Raw genomic sequence first — 24243 nt, 5'->3', positions numbered from 1 at the left:
CCATGGTGCCAGTTTTCAGAAAGTCAATGTTCATTCTGAGATAACGGCTCAACCTGAAGGCTGGAGTAGCTGGTGTGGTGCGAGCCAGACACACATGTAAACACTTATCTGCATAGTCGACTGTGTTGATCTGTGATGCTGTGTGAATTGTGTGTAAATCGTCCTGTGTCAGTGCAATGCTTAGTGTTTCCATCAGTGAAATGGCTTGCATGTGTTCCTCAGTGGGAGTTATTGCTGGCTGCAGGGCAGTGGCAGCTGCTCTGAGGGGCTGAGCTAGCTCGGCTAATAATAACCCCAGAGCTGAGTGAGTGCCCACAGGCCCCACATTGTCAAGGGTTGACCCCCTGAGTCCAGTTGCAGTGGAGAGTGAGGATTATGCCAGGTCCTGTCTTAGAGAACACTCTTTCACCCTTTTAAGGATGAAGGCAGGTGTGCAAGAACGCTACACACTCTGTGGTTAACGTTGGGGTCGTAACACCCTTGAAACTCCACTTTGGAAGCACATGTACAATCCAGTTAGCAGTATGGGTTATACTACAACCAATTTGGAATACACTCACATAGGAAACAGGATCAGCAAGTTCTTCACCTTACATTCTCAGCTGAGGCATGTTTAGCAAAGCCAGAATTGATTTACTGTAATCTCTTCAGCACCCATCTGTGCTGAGGAGAAATTATTATTATCAAAAGGCAAAGCTACAAAGATGGCTGAAAACAGGCTGAATAACACGTTAGATCAATACCATCACCCACTCTTGTCATCAGACATCTTTTACAATAGACAAGGAATAAAAAAAAAACTTTTGAAATTCTCTCAACTGAAAAAAGTGTAGCTTTATCTGCGACAGATACTATCTACCATTTGGAAGTAGAGCATGATAACCTGTGCACTATGACTGGAGGAAATGCTGTGAATGGAAAGCAATTCATTTCCTTGTGTATGCTGGGGGACCCGCAGATTCTAAATGATCAATTGCTCATTATGACTAAGGGGAAGGGTTAGAATGTGATGATCAGGATATTTTCTGCTCTATGCTACATTTGTTTTTGAGGCCTTCATTCTTGTCTGAAAACAGAGTGAGAAAAGGGAGAAATTCAAGCAATGTCATGCTTGCTCTTTCAGGCCTGTGTGTCTGGACCAGTCATGCGTTGATGCCTTTGATTGGCTAAATAACCTCATTGGCTGCCTCCATTCCTGTTCATTTTACAGTTCATTCTATTACTTGCATGAGCAATTACAGTATGGTGTTGTTTTATATTGTTTCCCATTAGTGTGTGTTTGTGTTTGAGTGTGTGTTTAGGCCATGTGCAAGTCTTGATTGGAGACCATATTCGCCGATGTTCCCTTTCAGACTGTCACCTTTCTTAATGAGCTTCGGTGGGTTCCTGAGGAGGTCGAAACGGACACCATTTAGCAATTAATGCCCATTAGCGCCTTTGATGTGACCTAATTGAGCCAAAGCAATCACACTGCCTGGCCCTTTAAGTGTGAAGAAGTGAAGTGAACTCTTGGCAATTTCTGTATATTATGGCTTGTATGACATTGTGCGATAGCTTGAAGCAAAAGACTATGATGGAGATGAACAGATGGAGAGCTGCAAATGCACTTTCTGACGAGTTCTAAAAAACAGTATCTAAGCACTCAATAGCTATCACTAGCACTCAATGAAAAAAAGCTTAACAAAAATGTTCAACATGTTTCACCTTGTCCTTTTTTTTCTAGTCGTTCTCTCTATCTCTGAGCTCTTCATCCTTTGCTGGTGTAGCTGCTAGCCTGTGGCTCAGTAAAATTGGACAGGTGAAGCAGGACAGTGGGGCGTCACTGATACAGTTTGACGAAACCGTAGGCTGTTCAGAGTTCGATCAGCTCATCAAGCGAGACCAGAGGTGAAATTGTACCCCTCTTTAAAAGTACTATAGTTCATGTGCCTGCACTGTCGCTATATTTGTTTTATTACGTAGACACAATTATTAAGGGGAATTACATGTTCTGTGTTGAAAGGGGACCGCACTGCACTCCTTTCCTTTTCAATGCACAGATCCGGCAGCAGGCAGTAGATATCATTCTTTTCAAGATGTGCTGAGGTTGAAATATGAGCATTATAAAGCTGTCCTCTGGTTGAGAATAAATTCCTTTGCAGGCCTGTAAAGTTTCTTTTGCTGGAGACATGACTTACAATAAGAGATGGTGCGAGTGTCCTTCTGAGTGTCAGAAATCAATTACGCTATGTTTCCCCTGTGAGTCACAGGGTTGTATATGTATATGTGCAAGTGTGTGCTGGAAATATGGTTGCTAAAGCTTCCATTGTAGCTTGGAAGAAGTTTCCACAGTGACTTGAACAATAGTAGTAGTAGAGGATAGTGGGAGAGGGAGTGGGAAATCTGTACAGTGAGGGCACACAAAGTTGGTGAAAGATGCCTATTGAGTTACAGGCTGGTCTGGATAAACAAACAAAAAAACATGTATGCTGTCATGCAGAAACAGTCTTAGATAAACCCACATGCAAACCAAGTGTTCACTAGGATCACTGGGGGGTATTTGAGTTCAAAGGATGGTAATCAAACATGTTTGTGTATGAGTGTGTGTTATCTGGAGGAATACTGTCGGCCGTCATTTCTTTGCGTCTTCCCCCTGCATGTTTAGACAGGCTCCGTCTCCAGCTGAGTTTGTGACAGAATGGGTACAGTGGTACAGCACAATAGAATCAGTTGTAGAACAGGACAAAAAACAATGTAGATGTAAAACATGACTTCGTGGACTGGGACAGGAAAGACAGGCCTGCTTCACTGGAATCTCACCAAACTCCTTTTCTGTACCTCCCAAGCTGCATTAGCACCTTTTCAATTAAAAGCTTTGCAGTGTAGATATAATGGCTTTCAGATGTTTACTGTTTCAGCACAGGAAAATTAACTACTTAATATTTATATCATAAAATATCATGTAGTATCTAAATGACAGTGTGTCTTTTGAGTTGCGTTCACACCCTGCAGGCTCGAAAGGTAGCTGTAAGAAGCATAAAAAATGTTGCTGACATATATGTAAGCAGGCAACAGCTGCTGTTCCCTGTTAAAGGAGCAACTAACCCACTTTTTACAATCAACAGTCAAGCATCAAGCCGGGGTGAGCGTTTGATAGTCAAAAGAGAAAAGTTTCCCTTTTAAACCAATGGAATTTTCAATTCTATGTTTTCATACATTTTTCATCTGATGCATATCGCTGTTTGAAATAAAAGTCACTGTGCATCAAGGATTCCTCATCAGATAGCTAAATAAATCACTAAAGCAATGAAAAAATGAACAATACATGGATAAAATATTAGGCATATTGGTGTAAAGCTGTCAAGCTTGTATTGATATTAACGAGTGATAGTGTTAAATACACAGATACAGAAAGTATGGCTAGTAATACATTTAATAGAACAATAAAATAATATGATACTGTTCTGACACAAAAAGAGAATGATTGGAGTGAAGAAGAAAGGGATAAAATAAGAGATCTATTTAAAGTTGGGGGGCAGATAAAGGACTGACAAACAGATAAAGTCAATAGTCTGTGCAATGTCAGAGGGACACCACCCCCCCCCTCCTCAGTTGATCATGCAGGACTCGTAGGTGGGCACCATGTATTTGATGTTTATGAAGGCATCTTCTCCTCCGTAGCGCTCAAAGACCTCCAGAGTCTCCTGGATCAGGTCCCCGATATTTTCCCTCTTCTGCTGGCTGTAGTCGATGCCATCACCAGAGTTGACTAGGGACAAGGAAACAGAGTCAGACAGACAGCATAAAAACAAAAAAACAAAGATATTTTGGCACAGCAGGGTTATCGCAGACTGTGAGGCTGATGTCAGGGCTCACAGAACACCACCTGTGGCAATGCCGTGATGCTTTGCTGCAGACAGCCGGCAAATGCCATCCTTCCATCTGACTTCAAACCCACTGGACAGACTGAATTTAATTTACTCCTCTTACGCCATGGCCAGTTGGGACTGAGCAGTCGGGACAGCAGAGTTTTTAAATGTTTGGCTGAAAGTTTAATGAGGCATGTCTGCAGAGAGGAGAGCAGCGTAAAGGACGTATTAGAGACGGCTCTGTTGTTGCACAACGCTACGTTGATGCGCACAAGGCATGAGCAGTGAACAGGAGTCACGCTCCACAGGTAGGAATGTGTTTGAGTGTGTGTTTATGTGTGTGTGTGTGTGTGTGTGTGTGTGTGTGTGTGTGTGGTGTGTTTGTGTGTGTGGGGGGGGGGAGAGAATTTGTATTAACATCAAAATCAGGTGGTGTGTAAACTTGTGCTAAATTAAGAATACACTTAGATAGCATGATACACCTGTGACCAATCACAATACGCAAGAAGCTGCAGAACTGCCTCCACGGACACACACCACACACACACACACACACACACACACACACACACACACACACACACACACACGTAGACAGTGCAGCAAAACACAAAATTATACAACAGAGCTCTACAGCGCTAGGGGAACTTGTTATCGAAAAAACATTCCTGAGGTGTCCAGCCTTCCTTCTTCCTCCCTTTCATCAGCAGGCACACTTAAACACACACACATAAACACGCATACACACTCACGGAGAGTGACTTTATCAGCACACAGCAAACTGCCAATCTCATGGCACTGCACTGGGGGCTCCAAACACTTTTCAGAGAGAGGTGAATAAAGAGAGGAATGAAGCGCAGGCGCGCACACACACACACACACACACACACACACACACACACACACATTCAAGTTTGTTTGCAAAAAATGTCCTGTTCAACTAAAATAACCTGGAGAGAAACAGGGATTTTATTTCTTGGGGCTATAAAATGAAACAAAGAGAAGCTGCGGTCATTTGACTCAAAGCATTTGTTGTGCGAGTAAGAAGAGAGGAGAAGAGAAGAGTAGCTGTGATGTGAAGAATGAACAGCAGCACTTTAAGGAGGTCCCCTCAGCCCCTTCTTTCACTCCCAATTAGACCTGAGGAGAGAATGCGACATTAAACCTCTCTCCGACTTCTTCCTCTCCATCCTTTATTCGTTCTCAATCTTCTCTAATCTGTCATCTTCCCTGACAGACCCCCCCCCCCCCCCCCCATCTCTTCGCCTTTCCACCCATCCATGGCCTCCTCATTAAAACACAAAGAGAGACGATCCCATAAAGTGGGCTGTTAAGCAGTAACACGCCTATGATCTCAGTCTGCTGCACTTGCTTTCTGCTCAGGATACTCTCTCCTGTTTTACATGAAAACGACGGGGGTGCATTCTCCAGTCGCGTTTTGACCGTTAGTTAGCCCAGACGCAGTGTAACTTTAACAGCTTCAGCTTTATTTAGCAGCTATTTACTGTTTTCCTTTTAGAAAAACAATAACAGCATACCCTATGCTCAGGAATGAAAGAAAAGTTATTTTTGCATCTAAACTCAGGCTGTATTATTTTTGAGCTACCCACAACACAGGCATCTGCTCCCTGCTAGTTAGCAAAATCTAACTAGCATCTAAAATTTGTCCATCTAAGGAATAAAAGAAAAACGGCAGAGCAATAAGGAAGGAATGACTATGCAGTGATGTGTATAGTATAGACCGCACATTTTTTCCTTTCATTTTTAAGTGTAGTTAGAGCAGGAGGGTGGTGAAAAGTCAAGAATAAAGTGACAGGAGTCAGCCGGGTCACTGTTACAGTCTGTTTCAGCTGCATAATGTGTGTGTGCATGCACGTTGGTGTAGGTTCAAAAGCCAGACCTGTGAAGAGCCACCCTCTGTTAGACTGAAAATGAGCAGCCAAAGCCAGCCCAGAGGGAGAGCTTGGCCTTCAGACTAGAGAACACGGGGAGCTGGGGAAGAGGTGCGGCTTGGGAACCAGCAAAGCTCAGACCCGTTTACTGGGGCCTGGAGGGGGAGCAGGGAGGTCCTGAAAGGGGGGGATTGTTACTGTTGCTATCCTGAAAGTTTCAGCCCTTCCAAATGCATTTCTATTGCTGAGCCTTTGGGAGGCCTGTAGCATCAAAAGGAAGAGGCCAGTGGAATTTGCAACGATTCTCAATATTTAAAGAGGAGAAAAGGGAGAAGTGTGTTAAAGCAGGGATGGAGGGAACGGAAGAAAGGGGAGGGAGCGAGGGTGTTAAAAGCTGCCTCTGCAAATGTCCTTCAGCAAAATAACTTTTGCTCTTCTTCTCTCCCCTCTGTCTTTGTTCTCTCTGTCTGCCCAGGGTTGCGGATATTGCCGTAAGCAGAGAAAAAAAATCTTTAAAAACAATCATAATAAAAACAGAACAGGGGGATAAGGCCTTAGTAGGAGTTGGCTGTCTGTTCCTCTGAGGAAGAGGAATGGTCGATACAGACGCACACAGAGGAGGTTTCTCAGTGCAGCGACATTTGCTACATAGAGGGTCGAGGAATAAAAGGACGGTGGCACAGAATAGGTGCTTTGTTTCTGCCTTTCATGCTAAATCCCTGGGATTGGAGGGGTCTTTAGCACAGAGAGAAGGATGGAAGGAAGAGGTGAAATCTATCAATCTATCTATCTATATATCTATCTATCTAGCAATCCTTTTCATTAAGGCAGCAGGGGCTGTGTCTCTCTCAGGGGCTGTGCCTCTCTCAGGCTCTGCTGTGATTTCTGCCGAACCCCACCAGACCAACACTACGTACAACAACAACAGCTGCAGCCTTCCTCCTCCTCCTTCTCCTCCACCCTTCTCTTTCTCCATCGCTCATTCCCCACGGTCCTAAACAACCTGTCTTTCCACATCAAGCTGAAGACAAGCAGTCACAGATGCAGGCAGGCCTCCTCCAAACTAATTTCAAATATATAGAGGAATTTTTTATGGGGATATTTACTGTTGGGAACTGTAGCTTAAAGGACACAAACTGTAACAGAGCTGTACTAAGCCCATCGTACGTTTAGATTTCTGACCAAGGTTAGCACACATCATGTGTATGTTGTATTGTCATAATCCCCTCTCCTGCCAGGGACAGGGTGACACACACACTGCAGCAGCTTTGGGAAGTTTAGAACGGAATTCCTGATTCAACATAATATCAACCCGCCTGCCATCGTTTCTAATCAACTTACCCCTGATTGTGGAAGTTCCTTAGGAATGCAGCTTAGAGAGGAGGCCCCCCAACACAATAGCTCTTTGATCATAGCATTCAGATGCAGAGGAGAATCAATGAATGTGAGAGACTTGTTTTTTCTTTTTTTCAAGGGGGATCGGCCTTGCTTTAAAAAGGGACTTTGAGGAATGCAGGTTACGAGTGCGATGGAACAGCTCGAGTTCCAGAAATACTGGGGAAAAAAAAGGTTTTCAACAGAGATTTCCCCTTGGGAATCAATGATAAATGTGTTCAAATGAATAGGGTATGAATGCACAGTTTTCAAATGTTTTCCCTCAAGACTTAAATTGATTTCATTCATACTACAATTTTTGTTTTTATATTTTATACTGTCATTCACCAAAACTACATTAAGACGAAGAATGAAAAGGCTAATGTTCTTCTTTCTAATTGAGACTTTTGGGTGCATTTTTTGTCTTGATTAGTATTACATTCTAATTGGATGTACAGTGAATACAATCTAGATACTGTGAATGTGGATGTGAGAACTGTGAACCAGGCCATAAGAACAAGGAGGGGAGAGTAGAGCAGTGGTGGTAAGTCTAGGTTTGACATAGGTGTGGGGAGGAGGTGGGGAGTGGATGAAACTATGGGGGGAGGTCTGTGCTTAACAGCAGGGCTCTAATTAAAGGGGCCTCACACTTGGGTGCCAGGCAGGCCTCTCATAAAGAGGCTCACTGGCAGAGAGGTGGATAACACCAGGTATGTTTGAGAGGGAGAGAGAGAGAGAGACAGTGTGTGCGTGTGTGTGCCACAGGTGTCTTCAAACTACGTCTGTACAACTACTGACACATGCGTGTGGAGATGCACATGCACAAAGAGAGAGAAAGTAGACAAAGCGGACGTCATGAGGACTTAGAGTAGTATGACCTTTGGTGAAGGTAAATTTAGTTATATATAACTAGATGCACAACGAAGAGATGTCAGAGTGAGGGGGCTGCTGGACTGCTCAGGGTGCTGTACCAGCACCCTAGGCAGCCTTGCTCAAGAGCACCTTGGCAGTGCCCAAGAGATGAACTGGCATCTCTCCAGCTACCAATCTGTACTTTGGTCCGTACAGGGACTTGACCAGCAACCCTCCAGTACACAACCCAACCCCCTACGGACTGAGCTACTGCCACCCTAAAAAATAAAAAAGGTTCAAGTAAAGAAATATAGTAAGTAATAATAATATAGTAATATAGGAAAACACAAAGAACATCTCCCTCTGAAATGTTATGGAGTAGATGCATTGAGTCTCAAAAAATGGGAACACTCAAGAAAAGTACCAGTGCATGACAATTTTGCAGTACAATTGCTTTTTTACTCTCAATCTTGGTCTCAAACCCTCTTTTTTATCCACAATGGTATTTCCCTCTGCAAAAAGGCCCCAACCCCCTTTGCCTCTAATGGATAAGCCAGAGGCTGACAGACAACACAGCTGTGACTCACAACACAAACACACACAAAAACAACACACACACACACACACAAAAACACACACACACAAACACACACACACACACACACACACACCTGGGGTGGGCCCATTGCCACTCCGGGCTTTCCATCTCAACCTTTGTGTGTGATCAATAACAGCATTTCAGTTTAATGCAGCCAGCACAATGAGGGTCGCAGTTTAAGACACATCACGGAGACAAAAACACACACACGCACACACACGCACAACACACGCACACACAGCACACACACGCACACACACACACACACACACACACACACACACACACACACACACACAGGAACGGATATCCACATGAGGTTGCAAGCGGAGAAGTAAAACAATAGGCTCATGGCCAGCAGTAGTTTATTAAACCCACAACCCCTACACCAGCCATCATCTGACTGCTCATGCTTACTGAAGTCTAACCTTTGCTATAGGTCAGTAATCTCATTTTCCATGTGTTCATCCAGCGCAGCAGTGCTCAGTCTATAGGCTAGCTGCAGTTCAGTGCCATTTCAACACGGTGAAAGTTGAACATCAGCAAAGCACTATGCCAGGTGGAGGAAAATGTGCCAAGGTCAGATTACACAGCAGAAACTAAGAGTGAAGGAATGTGTGGACAAGGTTGAGACAAAGTAACCGCTGAGGATGCTCCTGAGCTGCACAAAGCTGTTAGATTCCCATCGATCTGGCTCCCACTGGCTTACTAGTCTACATCTGTACGTAGTTATAGAGGAATTGAATTCCAATTCCACACTTCCGCCAAAACCGTGCCATGTCTTTGGCTAATCTTTCCTTAGAAATCCCAGGCTGTGGGAGGGATTCAAAGTCCTGCAGGGGCAAGGTGGTAGACTCACTCTTCCACACCTCACGAAACCCTCTTCTTGCTCATTCCTTTTTCAATTAGCCAACTAGACCTAGCCATGACCGAGAGCAAATTTGTTTGTGCCATTTAGTCATGGTATTAATGCACAAAGACGGCTCATCTTAGATGATGGATCAATGCTATATTCCAAGCTGTTAACATGCCCATTATTGTTTCAATTACCTCTACTCAGATAATGGTTATCCCAGTCCCATCTTATTCAACTGTAGCCTGATACATGCATCTGAGAATCCGCTACAGTCCAGTATGCTTGTCACAGTCCTATAGGAAAGAGTCATCTCTTGTGATGTTAACAGACATTTTACACTGATGGCTTGGATGGGCAGCTCCTTTTTTTAATTATTTTCAAATTAGACTTCACATGTGTCATTGTTTGTGTGTGCGTTGTTGATGACAAAGATCTTTGCAGCCTGCAGTAGCAAAAGTTTTCATCTGAGCCAGAAAATACAGTCATGGTACTTCTTGTCACAGCTCTGGCCAGACAGAGGGCTGTGCATTACCCAGCACTGCCTACAGATCAAAACCAAGACGCTGCAGCTGCTGAGGTTCCTATAAAACAGAGGTCCACCCCAAAATCTTGGCGTTCTCATGTATCACACATGCCCAACATACAATCTTTCTCCCAAGAGAGTTTTTATATAAATTAGAAATTACGGGCTAACAAAAGAAGACTGCAGTGGTGCCATACCTGTTCATTCTGTCTCTTGCAATCACATTAGAGACTAAGAATAAATGTGAAGGCTGTGAACGGCTGTAACTTCAGCTGCATAAGTGTTTGTCTTTTATAATATTTCAAAACGCCAACTTCTGTAGAAGTGGGAAAAAAAACTATTTATATATATATATATATATATATATATATATATATATATATTACAGTTAGATCAAAAGAAAACTAATCAGTACAGCTTACCACCAAGGACCTAGCCTTTCCCACTCTGCCTGTCTGTGTCTCTTACTGGCTGGGAGGAGAGTGCCAGTGCTGTCAGATGTGAGTCAATGCCATCAGATGCGATCTCATTACGCCAGCTTACCTCAAGGTTAGCAGTGGGCTGCTGGCTAGGCACAAAATCGATCTGCACTAGGGACAGGCGTTAAAGGCCACCACGGTGTGCAGTGCACACACCCGGACACAAGCCAAACAAGCACTGCACTTTGAAATGCAAAGGTTCACTAATGCCGGTGTAGGCACATTACATGTATACACAAAGCTCTGAAAGCGCACCGTGATGGAGTCTAAAGCCATGGGGAAAGGGTGCAGATTAACATATTAACACATTGCAGGGACATTACCTTGCTTTTAAACTTTCTAATGCATGAAGCAAACATTTCACCAAGACCCACGTATGGTCAGTGTTTTGCTTTATTCATACAAATTATAAAAGACCCTTTAAGATCATCACAAAATAGATTTTGATGGTGTCACTTACAGTAAAAGAAGGTCCTTATACATGAAAAACATTTGCAAATATATCACATCATACATATCTCTCACCTTGCCTGTTACCTGTGAACCACAGGTTACGTCAGATAACATTTCACAGTCCTCTAATAATGTTGTTTCTCATTGCATCAACTTTACTCACAGCTGACAGCAAAAAGACTGTCTTCTACTTTTTAACTGGTTTCTCAGGAATCCAACAAACATTGACAGGTTTTTGCATGCTTCCATCCATCAGACCATCAAAGTTTATCTCAGAGTTAAAAAAAATGTCCTCTACGCATGTTTCTTGTGAAAATGTCCCAACATCATTGATTCATCAGAACAAAACATACATAGTCATGGAATTAATGACTGTCACAAATAATACATAAAAAAGTAGTGAATATTTGTATTTCCATCTTGGGTTGCTTGCGACCTTCAATGCCAAAAGCTAATAGCAAAGAAATTAAAATTCATAGAAAACAGCTTGTCTGTTGTACCTTTGCTCTGGTAGCAGGTGTCCATACAGGGATACCGATGCCTTGCTAAGGCTAATTCTCATCCCGTCTGCTCATTTCCAGATCTCAATGGCTGCAGAGAGCATATGTTTAAGTTGCTTCAAGGAAACTACTCAAAAAAATGTTTGGGGGGAAATGGTGGCTTTTGAATGAAACATTACAGCACAACTTGGACACAGTGTGGCTATTTTGTTTCATTAACACCTCCGCTGTGCAAGTTTGGATGCACAAGTAGTATATTTATACTCACGTTTTGGTCTAAATAGTGTGAATAAACAGATTTATGTTCCAATGATGTTAATGTCCTGAGGAGAGCCACAAAATGAGAAAATGCGAATCGAACATGTTGCTAATGGAGAGACTTTCCTGGTGTAGCTTGCGATTCATTTAATGTGATGTAAGCAAACAAAAATGCACTTTGCATATGGCTCACTTCATGAGCTCTCATGTGCAAAATCACAATAAAGGGCCGAATTCAAATTTAGGTGTACCAATTAAAAATCCAGAGATTTTTAAATTATGATTTCCCTGATTTTAACTACGGTACATGGCAGTTATGACATTAAACATACTTGACAATGTGTTTATGAAAATGATTAACTTGCTTTTAAAAGCATCAAACAAGAGATAAGTGCTAGCTTACTGTCAGCACCATGCCAAGGACATGAGCTTCATCTGGTTGTGAGTGTAAGCTCTGTTAAACGTCACTCATTGAAGTGTATATTGATCTACAAACAGAGAAGAGATACGTCAAAGGTTTACTACTGGACAACGGAAACATCAGGGATAGAAAAGGGCAGAAAAGAGTTCAGATGATCAGAATAAGCTCAGAGAATTACAAAGCAAAACAGAGGCAAGCCTCATATGACATCTGGAAAAACATAAAGAAATGGATAAAACCAGGCTTCTGAAGGTGGATTGACATGGACAACAAAGACAGTAATGGATTCAGAGGAATCACTCTCATAAGTTAGCACATGTCCAGACAGAAAATCATGTGAGTTTCAGGTGGGAGAAGTGACAAGGATGGAGGGACAAAGAGAAAAACGTACATAGGGAAAAGTGACAGAGAGAGAGAGAGGGGGAGCGAGGAGGCCGAGCAGTGTAGCAAATTCAAAGAGCGATTCTATTTGTCCTCTTCACTCGTCACAAGAGGAACATTTGAAGTGACATGCTCATTTAAGTCAGTGACAAATCAAAGTCGATCACTGATATTACCCCAAAGCACGGTGAGTATCCTCTCTGTACTTCACATTTTTGCAAGTCATTGAAGGATTGTGATTGTAGTTTAAACATCAAAGGAATGAGGTGTGCTTTAGCTCCTCAAACACACTGTATTATCTCACCCTCACCAAAAACAGTGTCATTACTGAACTGTGTAAAAATACTGGCACGCACACGCACACACACACACACACACACACACACACACACACACACACAGACACACACATTTATGTCCATACAATCGCTTTAGTCTTCATAACCACTTTAGCCTTGGAAGCTGCCATCAAGGGAAGGACAAATACACGCACACACACACACACGTATAGGAATAAACGGTGAGTGGTCCAGCCCTTCCATTAGCCTAATGAAGTGGCTCCCTAAGATGGATGACATGACATCACCTCCACTACCAATCACAATATCACCCCTAAAAAACCTTGCACTAAAAGCCCCCCCCCCCCCCCCCCCCCCCCCCCCCCCATTGCTTACTGCACCAAATGGACGATGAGCATTCCAGGGCCCATTCAGCCCCCTCACAACACTTTTATTGGTCTGGCAATTCATCTCTTTAATGCAATTGGTTGGCACAGATACCTATGGATGCGGGGGGCTAGTAAATCATGGTGGGTTGGGTCGGCAGAGTGTTTAAAGGAAGTTTGGTTCAACAATGACAATGGCACCAAGTGGACGGCTTGTAGTCCATCTGCATTCAGAGCAGGAACAGGAAGGGAGAGGCTACGGGAAGCCTGAAGGCAGCAGATCCTGGGGACATGGACAAGGAAGAGTATGCCCCACCATAGATATATATCTATGGTCCATACAAATGCAAATGAATATGGAAATCCATTGTTTTTCTCCATTAACACACAAAGTGAAATTGTTCAACCACTTATGTTAACACTCTCTTTTAAGTGGATAAACAACAGGTCAAACAGGGTATGCTTGCTCTGGTGACAAACAACACTCTGAAAATGGCCTGAAATTCTGTGAAGCTGATAGCTCAAATTCCCATACTCACTTGAAGAGATTTATGTGCCTTTCAATTTTTTTGACATTTCAGTGTGGATGGCAAACTTAAAAAAACAAACAATACTGTGGACAAAAACAAAAGGCCAACAAACAACAGAATCAACATTAGTGTGGACATAGCCTAAAACACTTCTTGGTTGAGGGACATAAACTCCTCTTCACCCACTTTATCCCAGAAGGACAAAGAAAAGTGTTTATGGGTAGAAGGATGCAGGTACAGGCATCCATAAACAGTCAGTGTTTTACAGGCAGCGGCACGGCCCGAGGGTCCGTCAAGGTTTACGAGTGCCCAGGCCCTTTAAAGCAGGATTGTTTAAGTGTTGTATTAACATAAAGCAGGGCAAGGTGTCTGTTGTAGGCAGGCCTCACACCAGTACAGCACTGGTTACCGTTAGTCACAGAATGAGAAGCTGAAACGGACATGTCATCAGGACCAAGAATAGCCTCATATCTTTCTGTGCTTGTGGATGTAAATGATAAAGAAATGATGTCTTAAACATACATGTGGTGTAAAGATTGAAAAATAACAAGAGCAAAATGTAAAATACTGTAATATTTACACAGTAGAAAACAAAATGACAAAAGCCGATATTATTCAAATTATAAACTGTGATACCACAAGTCTTTGCTGTACAAGCACATGCAACTAAACTCACAAAGTCTCGCTCAGTTCCAATGTCAATTTGGCCTCAATCATTATCGGACTTTCCACAGGCCACTACTTTGTGCCATTAGCCAGCTCACTCCCTTTTTTTCTCCAGCTTTTATTTTTTTGCTTCTTTTACTCCAGAGAAAAAAATGCATGTTGCTGATGATAACACAATGAACGCTCGCTATGGAAAGCAAGCTTCACTTTCCGACTGCACCCGACTGTTTATTTTTGTGCGTTTCACCTTTACAGTATGTTTACTTATTATTAACAAATGCCCCTACCAACTGGGGAAGGTACAGTCCAAACAGAAGCAGGGGGAAAGAGGAGTTATAGGAAGATCGAGGGGTGCAAGGGGGAGGGGCACTGAGATGTGCTGGTACAGCAGTACCACCCCAATGTGAGTCATAGGACACACTGTCAAAAGCCATCCAACATCACACACTGACTCATTACGCTGGAGGAGAGGAGATGACAACAGTAGCCATGATCAAGGAGAATGGAAGACGCGCATCAGTGAGAGATGGCGAGAGAGTGTGTAGTCAGCAGTTATGGTGGTTACACGAAAACTTACAGATGTACTCAAATACATACACCGACTCAACATTTATATACAGGGCTCTCTATGTTGCCATGAATGTTGTTTTCTTCGTTTTATTGAATTTTTTTACAGGTTTGGTACATGGCACACATACTTTGTTTCAGGATACAGGAGCATGTAGCATACAAATGTCATGGAGGCATATTCCAACATTTTAGTCCAGTGAACATTAACAGATAGAGCAGAATATGGAAGTTGAAAAGGAAGTGAATGTATAAAAATAATTATAATAATAATAATAATATAAACATGTTACAGAAGTATTACAGTATTACAGAATCCCAATGGAGAAAAAAGCAGTATGTTAGTCAGACTTTAGTCTCGCCAGACCTTCCTCAACAGTGCAGTGGAGGAGGGTCTGTCTAGTCCATACTAGGGATGTAACAATTACCGGTGTAATGGTAAACCATGATAAAAATGTTCGCAATAACAATTACTGTTTGCATTTAAAATATCATGATTATCACGGTGGATTTCCACGTCGTGGAAACCATATGTTTAATCCTTCCTAGCTTCATCCGAGTCTCCTCAAGGTGCCGCGCAGGCGCATTGCATAGCCTACAATGTGCTTTTCTTGAAGTTGGAAAGAAAGAGGAAGGAGGAGATGACAGTGCTCAGGACATTTATCAGCCCTCTCAGAGGACTAAGTCTGAAGCATATTTTGGTTATTATAAGAATCCCGAAGGACAGTTGACTGAAGATAGTTATCCTGTCTGCAGAACACAAAGGGAAAAAGTTGATGCTAGGCATTGAACTAGGGCTGGGTGATATGGAGAAAATCAAAAATCACAATATTTTTGACCAAATACTTCGATGTTGATGGCGTAACGATATTGTAGTGTTGACTATTGGTTCTTTCAAAAAATATTTACACGATGAGATTTTTGATTAATCATTATCAGTAATGTAAATATACCGGCTATGTGGGTAAAGGCAAATAATAGAACAGTTACAACAGTCTGGTATGATCAGAAAATCCCAACTTTACTGTAATGCAGCCTTTAAAACCAGGCAAAGACAACACTTATCCCATATTACGATTTATAAAACCTAAGACAATATCTAGTCTCATATCATGATATTGATATAATACCGATATACTGTATCGGTATCGGTATACCCAGCTCTACAATGAACACACTTAAAAAAAATACCGCAATAATACCGAAAACTGCGATAATTTTGGTAACTATAACCGTGAGGTTAAATTTTCATGCCGTTACATCCCTAGTCCACGCAACATTTCGGGATGGTAGAAAAACGTGCTCTGGTTTATTGGCATTTCTTTAAACCAATCACAATCATCTTGGGCAGCGCTAAGCGCCGGATGGTGTCACAGTGAAAAGCCTTGGGAAGGAACTTGGGTGTAACATGTGTACGTTCAAAGATTGTTTTAGTCGTGCAATAGAAAATTCAGATTGAAAAGATAGTCTAGCTAGCTATATTGATTTACCCTGCAGAGATGTGAGGAGCAGTTAACCACAGTGCTCATAAATCGAGTTTAGAATGCCAGCTGAAAATTAGGGACATCCAGCGTAATTGCCAACGGCACTTGAACAATCCCGGAAATGAAACGCCTTTGATATAAACTAGTCAGACTTATCATCCACCTTTATGTATGTAATGTCCAAAGGAACAATGGTTTCTTTTAACCCAAGCCAAAAACCCAACTATTTTCCTATCATGAATTTTGTGATATAATTTGAAGACTTGTTGAAATGGTTGGGTTTCTGTAAATAACATAAAAGAGTACGGTCTAGACCTGCTCTTTTATGAAAAGCGTAATGAGATAACTGTTGTTGTGATTTAGCGCTATATAAATAAAATTGAACTGAAACTGAAATTTTTGTTTAGTTGCCATCATCTCAATTGTGTGTCTTCAGAACATGGTTAAAAGATTAATGGTTGAGCATATGTACGCTAAACTTTTAAATAAACAATGACACTTATTTCAGCATCTTAGATGTAAATGCAGCAATGGCAAAGTAATGCCACTCTGCCACATCCCCCTTTCTATACCAGAGAGTCCTAATAATCATGACTGCTTAAATAAAATCACCACCTGGTATGTCGACAGAGGAGGCTAATTTATAACATATGCCACAGAAAATGCCATCTCAGTTGGGAAGCAAAAATGAAATGCCATGATCTACCAGATTTACAGACGAGACAGTTGCGTTCATTTAATTATGTAATTTTCTAACGCCCTGTCAAGAATATTTAATGGTGGAAACACACTGTGATTAGCATTTTGTTTTGACACCTTTTTTTGGAAATTTGGTAAGAAAATGCAGAACAAAAACACATTTTGTAACACCCTGACATTACAGAAGGCTGCATGTGGATGTATATGTGTGATATGATTTGGGATTTGAGATGTGAATTACTTAACTGTTATATGCTCCTGCAACTGAGGCCTTCATGTTGCATCCATACGTCACTACGCTGTTTCCTCACAATGAACATCTCCCTTGACAAACACCACATTTATCTGTGGATATGTTGCCAGTGGACAGTTTTTTCATAAGGTGTGTGTAGTGTGTATGTGTATGTTTCATGCATGTCATGGCTAGTTGAAGCTTACAGGTATGTTTTTCTCATAAGATGCTATTGTTCAGGTCCGCATAGAGAGTTGTCCTCTGGCCAAGTGGAAAGCAGAGCCATTAGCACGGCAGAGAAGGGACCATTTATTTAGCTCTTTTCTGGCTGTGCCTGTATTATCTGCCATGATGCTATTTGTCTGAGACCAGCCAAGCCGCCGCTATGACAGGATGGGGGAGATGAATGATGGGCTCCGAGACACGGCCAGTTTTGCTTCGCTGACAAACTGGGGCAAGAGCTAGAGGGATGTGGCGAGAAGAACAAAGTGAAAGAGCAAGGGTGGCGGCAGGGAAGGAGACTGAATACGTACGGGAGACACTGCGGTAGCCGGTCGCCAGAGGACACAATTTACAGCACCTGTTGGCTGTGATTGATCAAAGGAAGAGGAGAGAGGGCAATGGTGTGTGGTCTGACACGGGATGAAGTGATGGGATGGAGGAGAGGGTTAAAACCACAGAAGCAGCGAAAATTAGATTGTGAAAGAATGAGAGGGATATTGGGATGGCGGAGGATAATATAGACAGAGTAAGGAGAAGATGGGGAGTGAGGAAACAAAAAAGCAAGGAACCATGAGAAAGAAATAGAAAAAGAGTGGGAGATGAATAAAGAGAAAAGGTTGATGGTGCAGGAATATGTGAGCAACAGAGATGGAGGGAATATCTATTTGTCCCCTGATGGGAGTGTGTTAGGAGTCCATCTGTGGAGAAATGAGATCAGTGGCTGACTTAGTGGTAGAGGAAGACTTTGCTGCCCTGCGGCTTACACACTGACTCAACACCCTCTCCCCCGTCTCTCTCTTTCACTCTCTGGTCTCATACAACCTGCAGCGCATTTAATCTGCTGGACGATTCTGTGTGCACGCTCAGGTTTGTGTGCATGCCTGTATGCGTGCGTGCATGCGTGCGTGCATGTGTGTGTGTGTGTGTCTCTGCGTGCAGGCATTATTACCAAAGCACCTGTCCCACTCCACCTCTACATCAAATGACTGGGGCAGTCTCTTCCACTCGTCTCTCCTCACTATCTCTTTCGCTTCATCCCAGCTGAGACCACAGAGGAATCTCCTCATAGAATCACCCAATAAATCATCTATCCACCAAACAGACTTCTTGGCAAACACTCTTACTGGGAGCTTTCATTTTCAATCTAAACACACAGGACAGAGAGTGGGTGTGCGTGCATATCCTGTATGTGTGCCTGTGTTTGAGGAGGGAGTCAACCAGAAAAGCAACATTCCTGTTGTGTTTGTTGATATGAGCACTGATGCGTATGCTTATATTTTTAAATGTATTACAGGCAGCTTTTAGAAAATCCATGCATGAGTTAGCGTGTGTAGTTTTCAGTAATTAGCTAGCTTCAAACTAATGATTTACTAAATTGGGTTACATCATTAAAAATGTCTTGGCTAGTAAAGACTTTAGAAATGTGTAAATCGATTGCTAGGAAACATCATTATCAACATTGTTTATTGTTTGTTTATCTTGTTTGAGTGTCCTGTACTTTTTCCCTATATTCCTTGCTGCTGCAACAGTGTGAATTTCCTTGTTGTGGGATTAATAAAGGATTTAGAATCTTGAAACTTTTGAATCAACAGTACAGTACAATCTTGAATGATGATGCTCGAAATTAAGGTACAACTTTGTTTTCTTTTTATGTACAGTATGTATAGATGGAGAAATATATGTATGTTTCAGAGTTAGTAAGAATCAACCAGTTTGGAATAAGTGGGAAATTATCCAATAATGCAAATGTATTAGTCATTAATTTACAGTATTATGAAGTCATTGGCATAGTGTTCTGTAACACATTTGCTTTTTCAGCAGTTTCAACTTAAATTATGGCCCAATCCTAAAAGACTAAGTACTCACAGACTTAATTGATCTCAGGTGCTAAGTGAGTGAGTGTTTGAGGCCACATGGGCTCAGATAGGTATAAATGGGATAGGGACATTACTTCACAAGATCAAATGTTACCTTAGCAAAGTTTAATAACAAAGATGTTGCTGACACTTGCCGGTTTGGGTATTTTCATTTTAAGTTTGTTGCTTTTTGCCAAGGCACAGGAGACGGCAGGCTGATTTAACTTGTTTTACAAGCTGGACAACAGGTCCGTTCCATTCCGTGGTTGTGTGTCGTGCTGTTATAAACCTTTGTAATTTCCGGATTTCCCAATGGTCTCCGCGGTAAACGTCACAACGCTTTGAACTGTGGGTAATTCCCTTTGGTGAAGTCTTAATCGATGCAGATACAAACTGCTAGTGCAACTGACTCCTAAATAAATGTGTGTCCACTGTGCATATGATCACATTTACTGTATCTCATACACACAAACCACAGGGTGAGGTAAAGTTGCACCCGAACCCAATAAAACAAATGATACTCCACCCGATACACAAACACATGGAGTACATATAACACAACACAAATCTTCTTGTCCCAGGAAACCACATGACGAGATAAAAAGGCCCAGGCCTAGTGCTGGTGATGCGGTGACAGAGTGTGCCAGAGGGGAGTTAGAGGAAGGAGGGAGGAAGGTAAGCCTGAGGGGAGAGGCAGATTAGAGCGCCTGGAGGCTGCTGAGGAGAAAGTAAAGGAGGAAGAGAGATGTAACACGAAAGGAGAGCAGCAGAGAAGGTAGCAAGCGGTTCATCGTATCTGACTGAGATTACTCTGCTGCTGGGTTTACCTGATTACAACCCAGTGCTGCAGGACAATAAAAGACACATGGATTGGCGTGAAAGGCGCACACACACAATCTACACACTCTGAGAGCCAGAGGGTCCAATGGGAAGCAGCCGCTGCAACTCTCCAGTCTGGATGGATTTGGACATCAGGGTAGACTGTACTTTTGTATTATATAAGGTGTGTGTGCGTTGTGGGGAGAGGAAGAATTACATCAGACGTATAGTGAGTTCACTAAAGTTATTCCTCCCTCTCGCTCTTCTCTGGTTTCAGAGCAATCAACCATAGGCTCTTATACACACTCTCTCCTTGCTCAAACTTTTCTCTTGATCTATCTTTCATGCCTTCACTGGGGTGTACAAGACGGAGCCAGAGCACATTGCACTGCAGCCCCCCATATAGAGTCACACAATTATCCTGGCCTTATGAGGACGAGGAGAGAGTAGTTAATAAATCACAAGTGTCTCATTTTCTCTGTATAAAACTCTCATTTACTCTGCGGCGCATTTTTGTGTGTCACTCTTCACTTAATGTCTTTTCTTAATGCTTATCTATCCGGCTATATGGAGTTTGACCAGTTGTTTGTGCTTTGTAAAATAGTTGTAGAATTTGATGGCTTATTTTCATTAAAGGTGAAGTAAATAAGACTTCTAAAACTAACTTTCGGTCATATTTGCTGAAACTGACCCTATGTTCAAGTGAAATTACATGAAGCAAGTAATTTATCACCTACAGCCTGCAGTGCGATTCTCAATAATCCACAGCTTCCTGTTCAAATGCACCAATCAAGGCCGGGGAGGGGTGTCTAACCGCGTGTCAATCCCTGCTCATGCTCACGCATTCATTCTCCCTTGTGGAGGAGGGGCTTAGGAGACCGTTTTGGGCTTTAGCAGAAAGGGGGGAGGGACTGAGAAATTATCAATGTTCACATATTTTGGCTAAGTCCTGAATCTTTGCAATTCTACCTACAACACCTTTAACTTTTACAAGAGCCAGGCTCATTCTATCTTATACAAACCGACCAACTTTTCACCTGAAATTGGGGGTTTGGGCGTCTCAGCTAAATGGTTAGACATTTTCAGAGAATGGATATTTTGTCATTTTGAAGAATCTGGTTGGGTTTGTAATCTTCAAACTGTGGTTCAACTATCGATCTGAACGTTGGAGCTTCATGTGATTTGTTGTGTCAAGTTGCAGTAGTTCATCTTTCTACAGAGACTGTTATTTTAACTAGAACTGAAATTAGTCAAAGAAAATAAATCAGCAATTAAGTTGTTTTTTAAACGCTTGTGGGTGTTCTTCAGACAAAACAAGCAATTTGAAGACATCACCTCGGACTTGCTAATCCATATTCCTTACTATTTTATCACATTTTATAGGCTTACAAATTATTTGATTTATCTGGAAAATGACTAAACTAATCTTAAATTGCAGCCCTACTTCGACTTCACCTAATATTTACAGTGATACACACTGATGGTCAAATACATCTTATGGTGGATTGTAAATCCATCCCTTGTGAGTTATGATATCCAAATTTGGTCCTTTATTAGGATTATGATATTTTTAAAGCATACTAATCTTCAGGGAAAAAGAATTTGACTTCCTTGCCCAAGAGAGAGGGACGGAATAGAGTCGATTAGTCATTCGTGGTGAAGATCATTTATATTAATAACAAGCGGGAATGTGCCTGCAGCCGTGCCTCAGCTCATGTCCCTGTGATGAATGCTTTATTGGTTGGTGTCCAATCTTTCTTTAATATTCATTATTAGTGTATATATATATATATATATATATATATATATTATGCAGTCATGGGTTTCATTCCCTTTAGTAATTCTTTTTAAATCTATATGGGAGTAGTACAAATAATTTAATTCCTAGAAAAAGTTTACATATTTATCCAAAGTAATACGTATGAGTATAATATTTTGCTGCAAGAATTTGGCTCTTTCAAGTCCTAACACACTACTGAAAAAGAACAAATACTACTTAAATACATAAACACCTTTCAAACTACATCCAAGGCAATCTGACAGCAGGATATGAATGTGTTTCTATTCCAACAAAGATAGTGATTCTGTTACGTATGGATCCTTTCTGTCTCTCTATCTCCGACTCTCAGTTGTGCCCGGGCACTTTGTGTGGCTCCCTAAGGAGAAAGGTTACACCGCTGATCTGCTAAAGTGCAATCAGACTTGAGACAGAGCCTTGAACTACACGGCTCACGGGCCTCATTCAGCTGTATCATGCAGAGCGCCAGCTGGATATGGGCGTGAGTAAGAGAGAGGCAGAAGCACAGAGAAAAGTTAGAGTGGGAGGTGGAGAGAAGCCAGTCCAAAAGTTATGAAGTATGCCCCTTGAATAATCACAGCCCAAATCAATTTGTTATCGTATACGAGAAACGGGCGGACTACAGAGGAATGTGTGGAGTGGGCGGTCGTTTAGCAAGCATCCAAGCCCATATCTCAGACAAACACACAACAGCCAGATAGTCCGCCTGAGTCCTACGGCCAGGAGGGATGGGAAAAAACATTCACACAGCTTTTATTTTTCATTTTTCTCTTCCCTTCTTTTTTTTGTTTTTCGATAGATGCTCCAATGCACATCAAACTTTATTCAGACTTCCTGCGTTAAAAAAAAAAAGATCAATACGTGTTTCATTCTATCTACTCTACATGGACATTAGGACAGCTGAACAAAGTGTAAGAGCATTCGGAAAATTTCACCCATATGTGATTGTAAGTTAGTTTGTCCATTAACTATAAAGCTAATGTTGGAGATGTTAGCTTAGCAGCATAGACTTTAGGAAAACATCTAGCCTGGCTCTGTGCAAAGGCAAAAAGAAAATCCACCAACTGACTCATTATGCATGGTTTGTTTAATCTGTGTCAAACAGAAATGTAAAAACAAATGGGCGGACTGGGACAAAAATTCAGCCATGGCACTGTAGCCACACCAGCCCACATTACCACGCCCATGCAGCCCCACCCACGCACACGTGCATTCAATAATTACATTTGTGTATAGATGATGAAATAATATAAGCGGTATCTTACGTAACAGATTTTTAAACATTTCATGTAAGTAACTGGCAAACAATGCTTTCTACTTTTTAAAGAGCACACATTTATAACACATTGACACATACTGCCTATGTATGCCGTTTGTACGCTGTTACCGTCATTCTCTACAGTATTTTGTTTGTTGTCACTGTCAGTCAGTTCGATTGTCCGTGTTTCTCTCTGTTAACACTGCACATACTGTCTGTCTGGTTCTCCATATTTTTGATCTGTTTTAGCTCTCTAACCACAATCTAAATACGTTTTTTTTTTCTATGATTATAGCTCAGAGTTTTTCCTTTTTTAGCCTTTGGGGAAACACAAAGCAGTGGGGTTCTAGTGGTCCTCCCCCAGGAAATCTTGAGGGTAAAAGACTTCAATTCCTGCATTCTGATACATTTTTAGGCACCAATTTGTGGTAAAAATGTCTATATTTATGGCAAGGAAATCACACAATTCTGGTGGCAGATAACAATTCCAAATATTGTTATCTGCCACCAGATAATTATATTCAGTATTCCAATAAGGGGGCTTTCACATCTGGGACATGGGCCGTATAAGACAACACTTGACCCCAAAGTCCAGTAGTTTAATTAGCATGAACAACTTTTATGGCAACTTTTTTTCCCCAAGAATCACGTTTTAGTCCCAAGTGTAGGATTGACTTACATAGGCTACTGCTTGCTAAATTGTACAATAACACAATCATGTTATGGATGCAAAATGATCAGTGATGTTGAATATAGCATACAGTGTAACGAGCCACCGCAGTTCATGCATAGGCCAATTATTATTATTATTATTATTATTATTATTAATATAATAATAATTGTTATTATTATAACCATAGTGCAAGTGATAAAAACCCGTCCTATGTGCTGTCGGCCTGTAAAGACAATTTATTTGTATTTTCTTTTTAAAAATCTGACTGGCCAACATTTCAAAAAATGGTCCGGTCCCTCTGGCATTTGCCAGAATTGCCAGATGACCAATCCGCCCCTGA

The 24243-nt window shown here is 41.7% G+C and overlaps 1 protein-coding gene and 1 long non-coding RNA gene across 3 annotated transcripts in view; both read right to left on the bottom strand.

Annotated features, from left to right (window-relative positions):
- Nucleotides 1–2907: 2907 nt before the first annotated feature.
- pacrg (PARK2 co-regulated) overlaps nucleotides 2908–24243 on the bottom strand; it is a 130995-nt gene continuing 109659 nt past the window's right edge. The window contains exon 4 of one of the 2 annotated variants that reach the window (XM_032501078.1): nucleotides 2908–3748. In XM_032501078.1, coding sequence (XP_032356969.1) covers nucleotides 3588–3748 — 161 coding nt within the window. In that variant the 3' untranslated portion in view covers nucleotides 2908–3587. The remainder of the gene's footprint in view (nucleotides 3749–24243) is intronic. The other variant, XM_032501077.1, reaches the window with a different exon arrangement.
- LOC116670510 (uncharacterized) lies at nucleotides 6355–23344 on the bottom strand. The gene is made up of 3 exons (XR_004327047.1): nucleotides 23090–23344; nucleotides 22871–22872; nucleotides 6355–6365 (listed from the first exon to the last, which is right to left on the bottom strand). It is a non-coding gene; the product is annotated as an uncharacterized LOC116670510 (long non-coding RNA).

Source organism: Etheostoma spectabile, chromosome 20 (genome assembly GCF_008692095.1).
Source record: "Etheostoma spectabile isolate EspeVRDwgs_2016 chromosome 20, UIUC_Espe_1.0, whole genome shotgun sequence".
NCBI classification, from domain to species: Eukaryota; Metazoa; Chordata; class Actinopteri; order Perciformes; family Percidae; genus Etheostoma; species Etheostoma spectabile.
The sequence above is the reverse complement of the archived record's forward strand: the minus strand, read 5'-3'. Positions and strand labels throughout refer to the sequence as shown.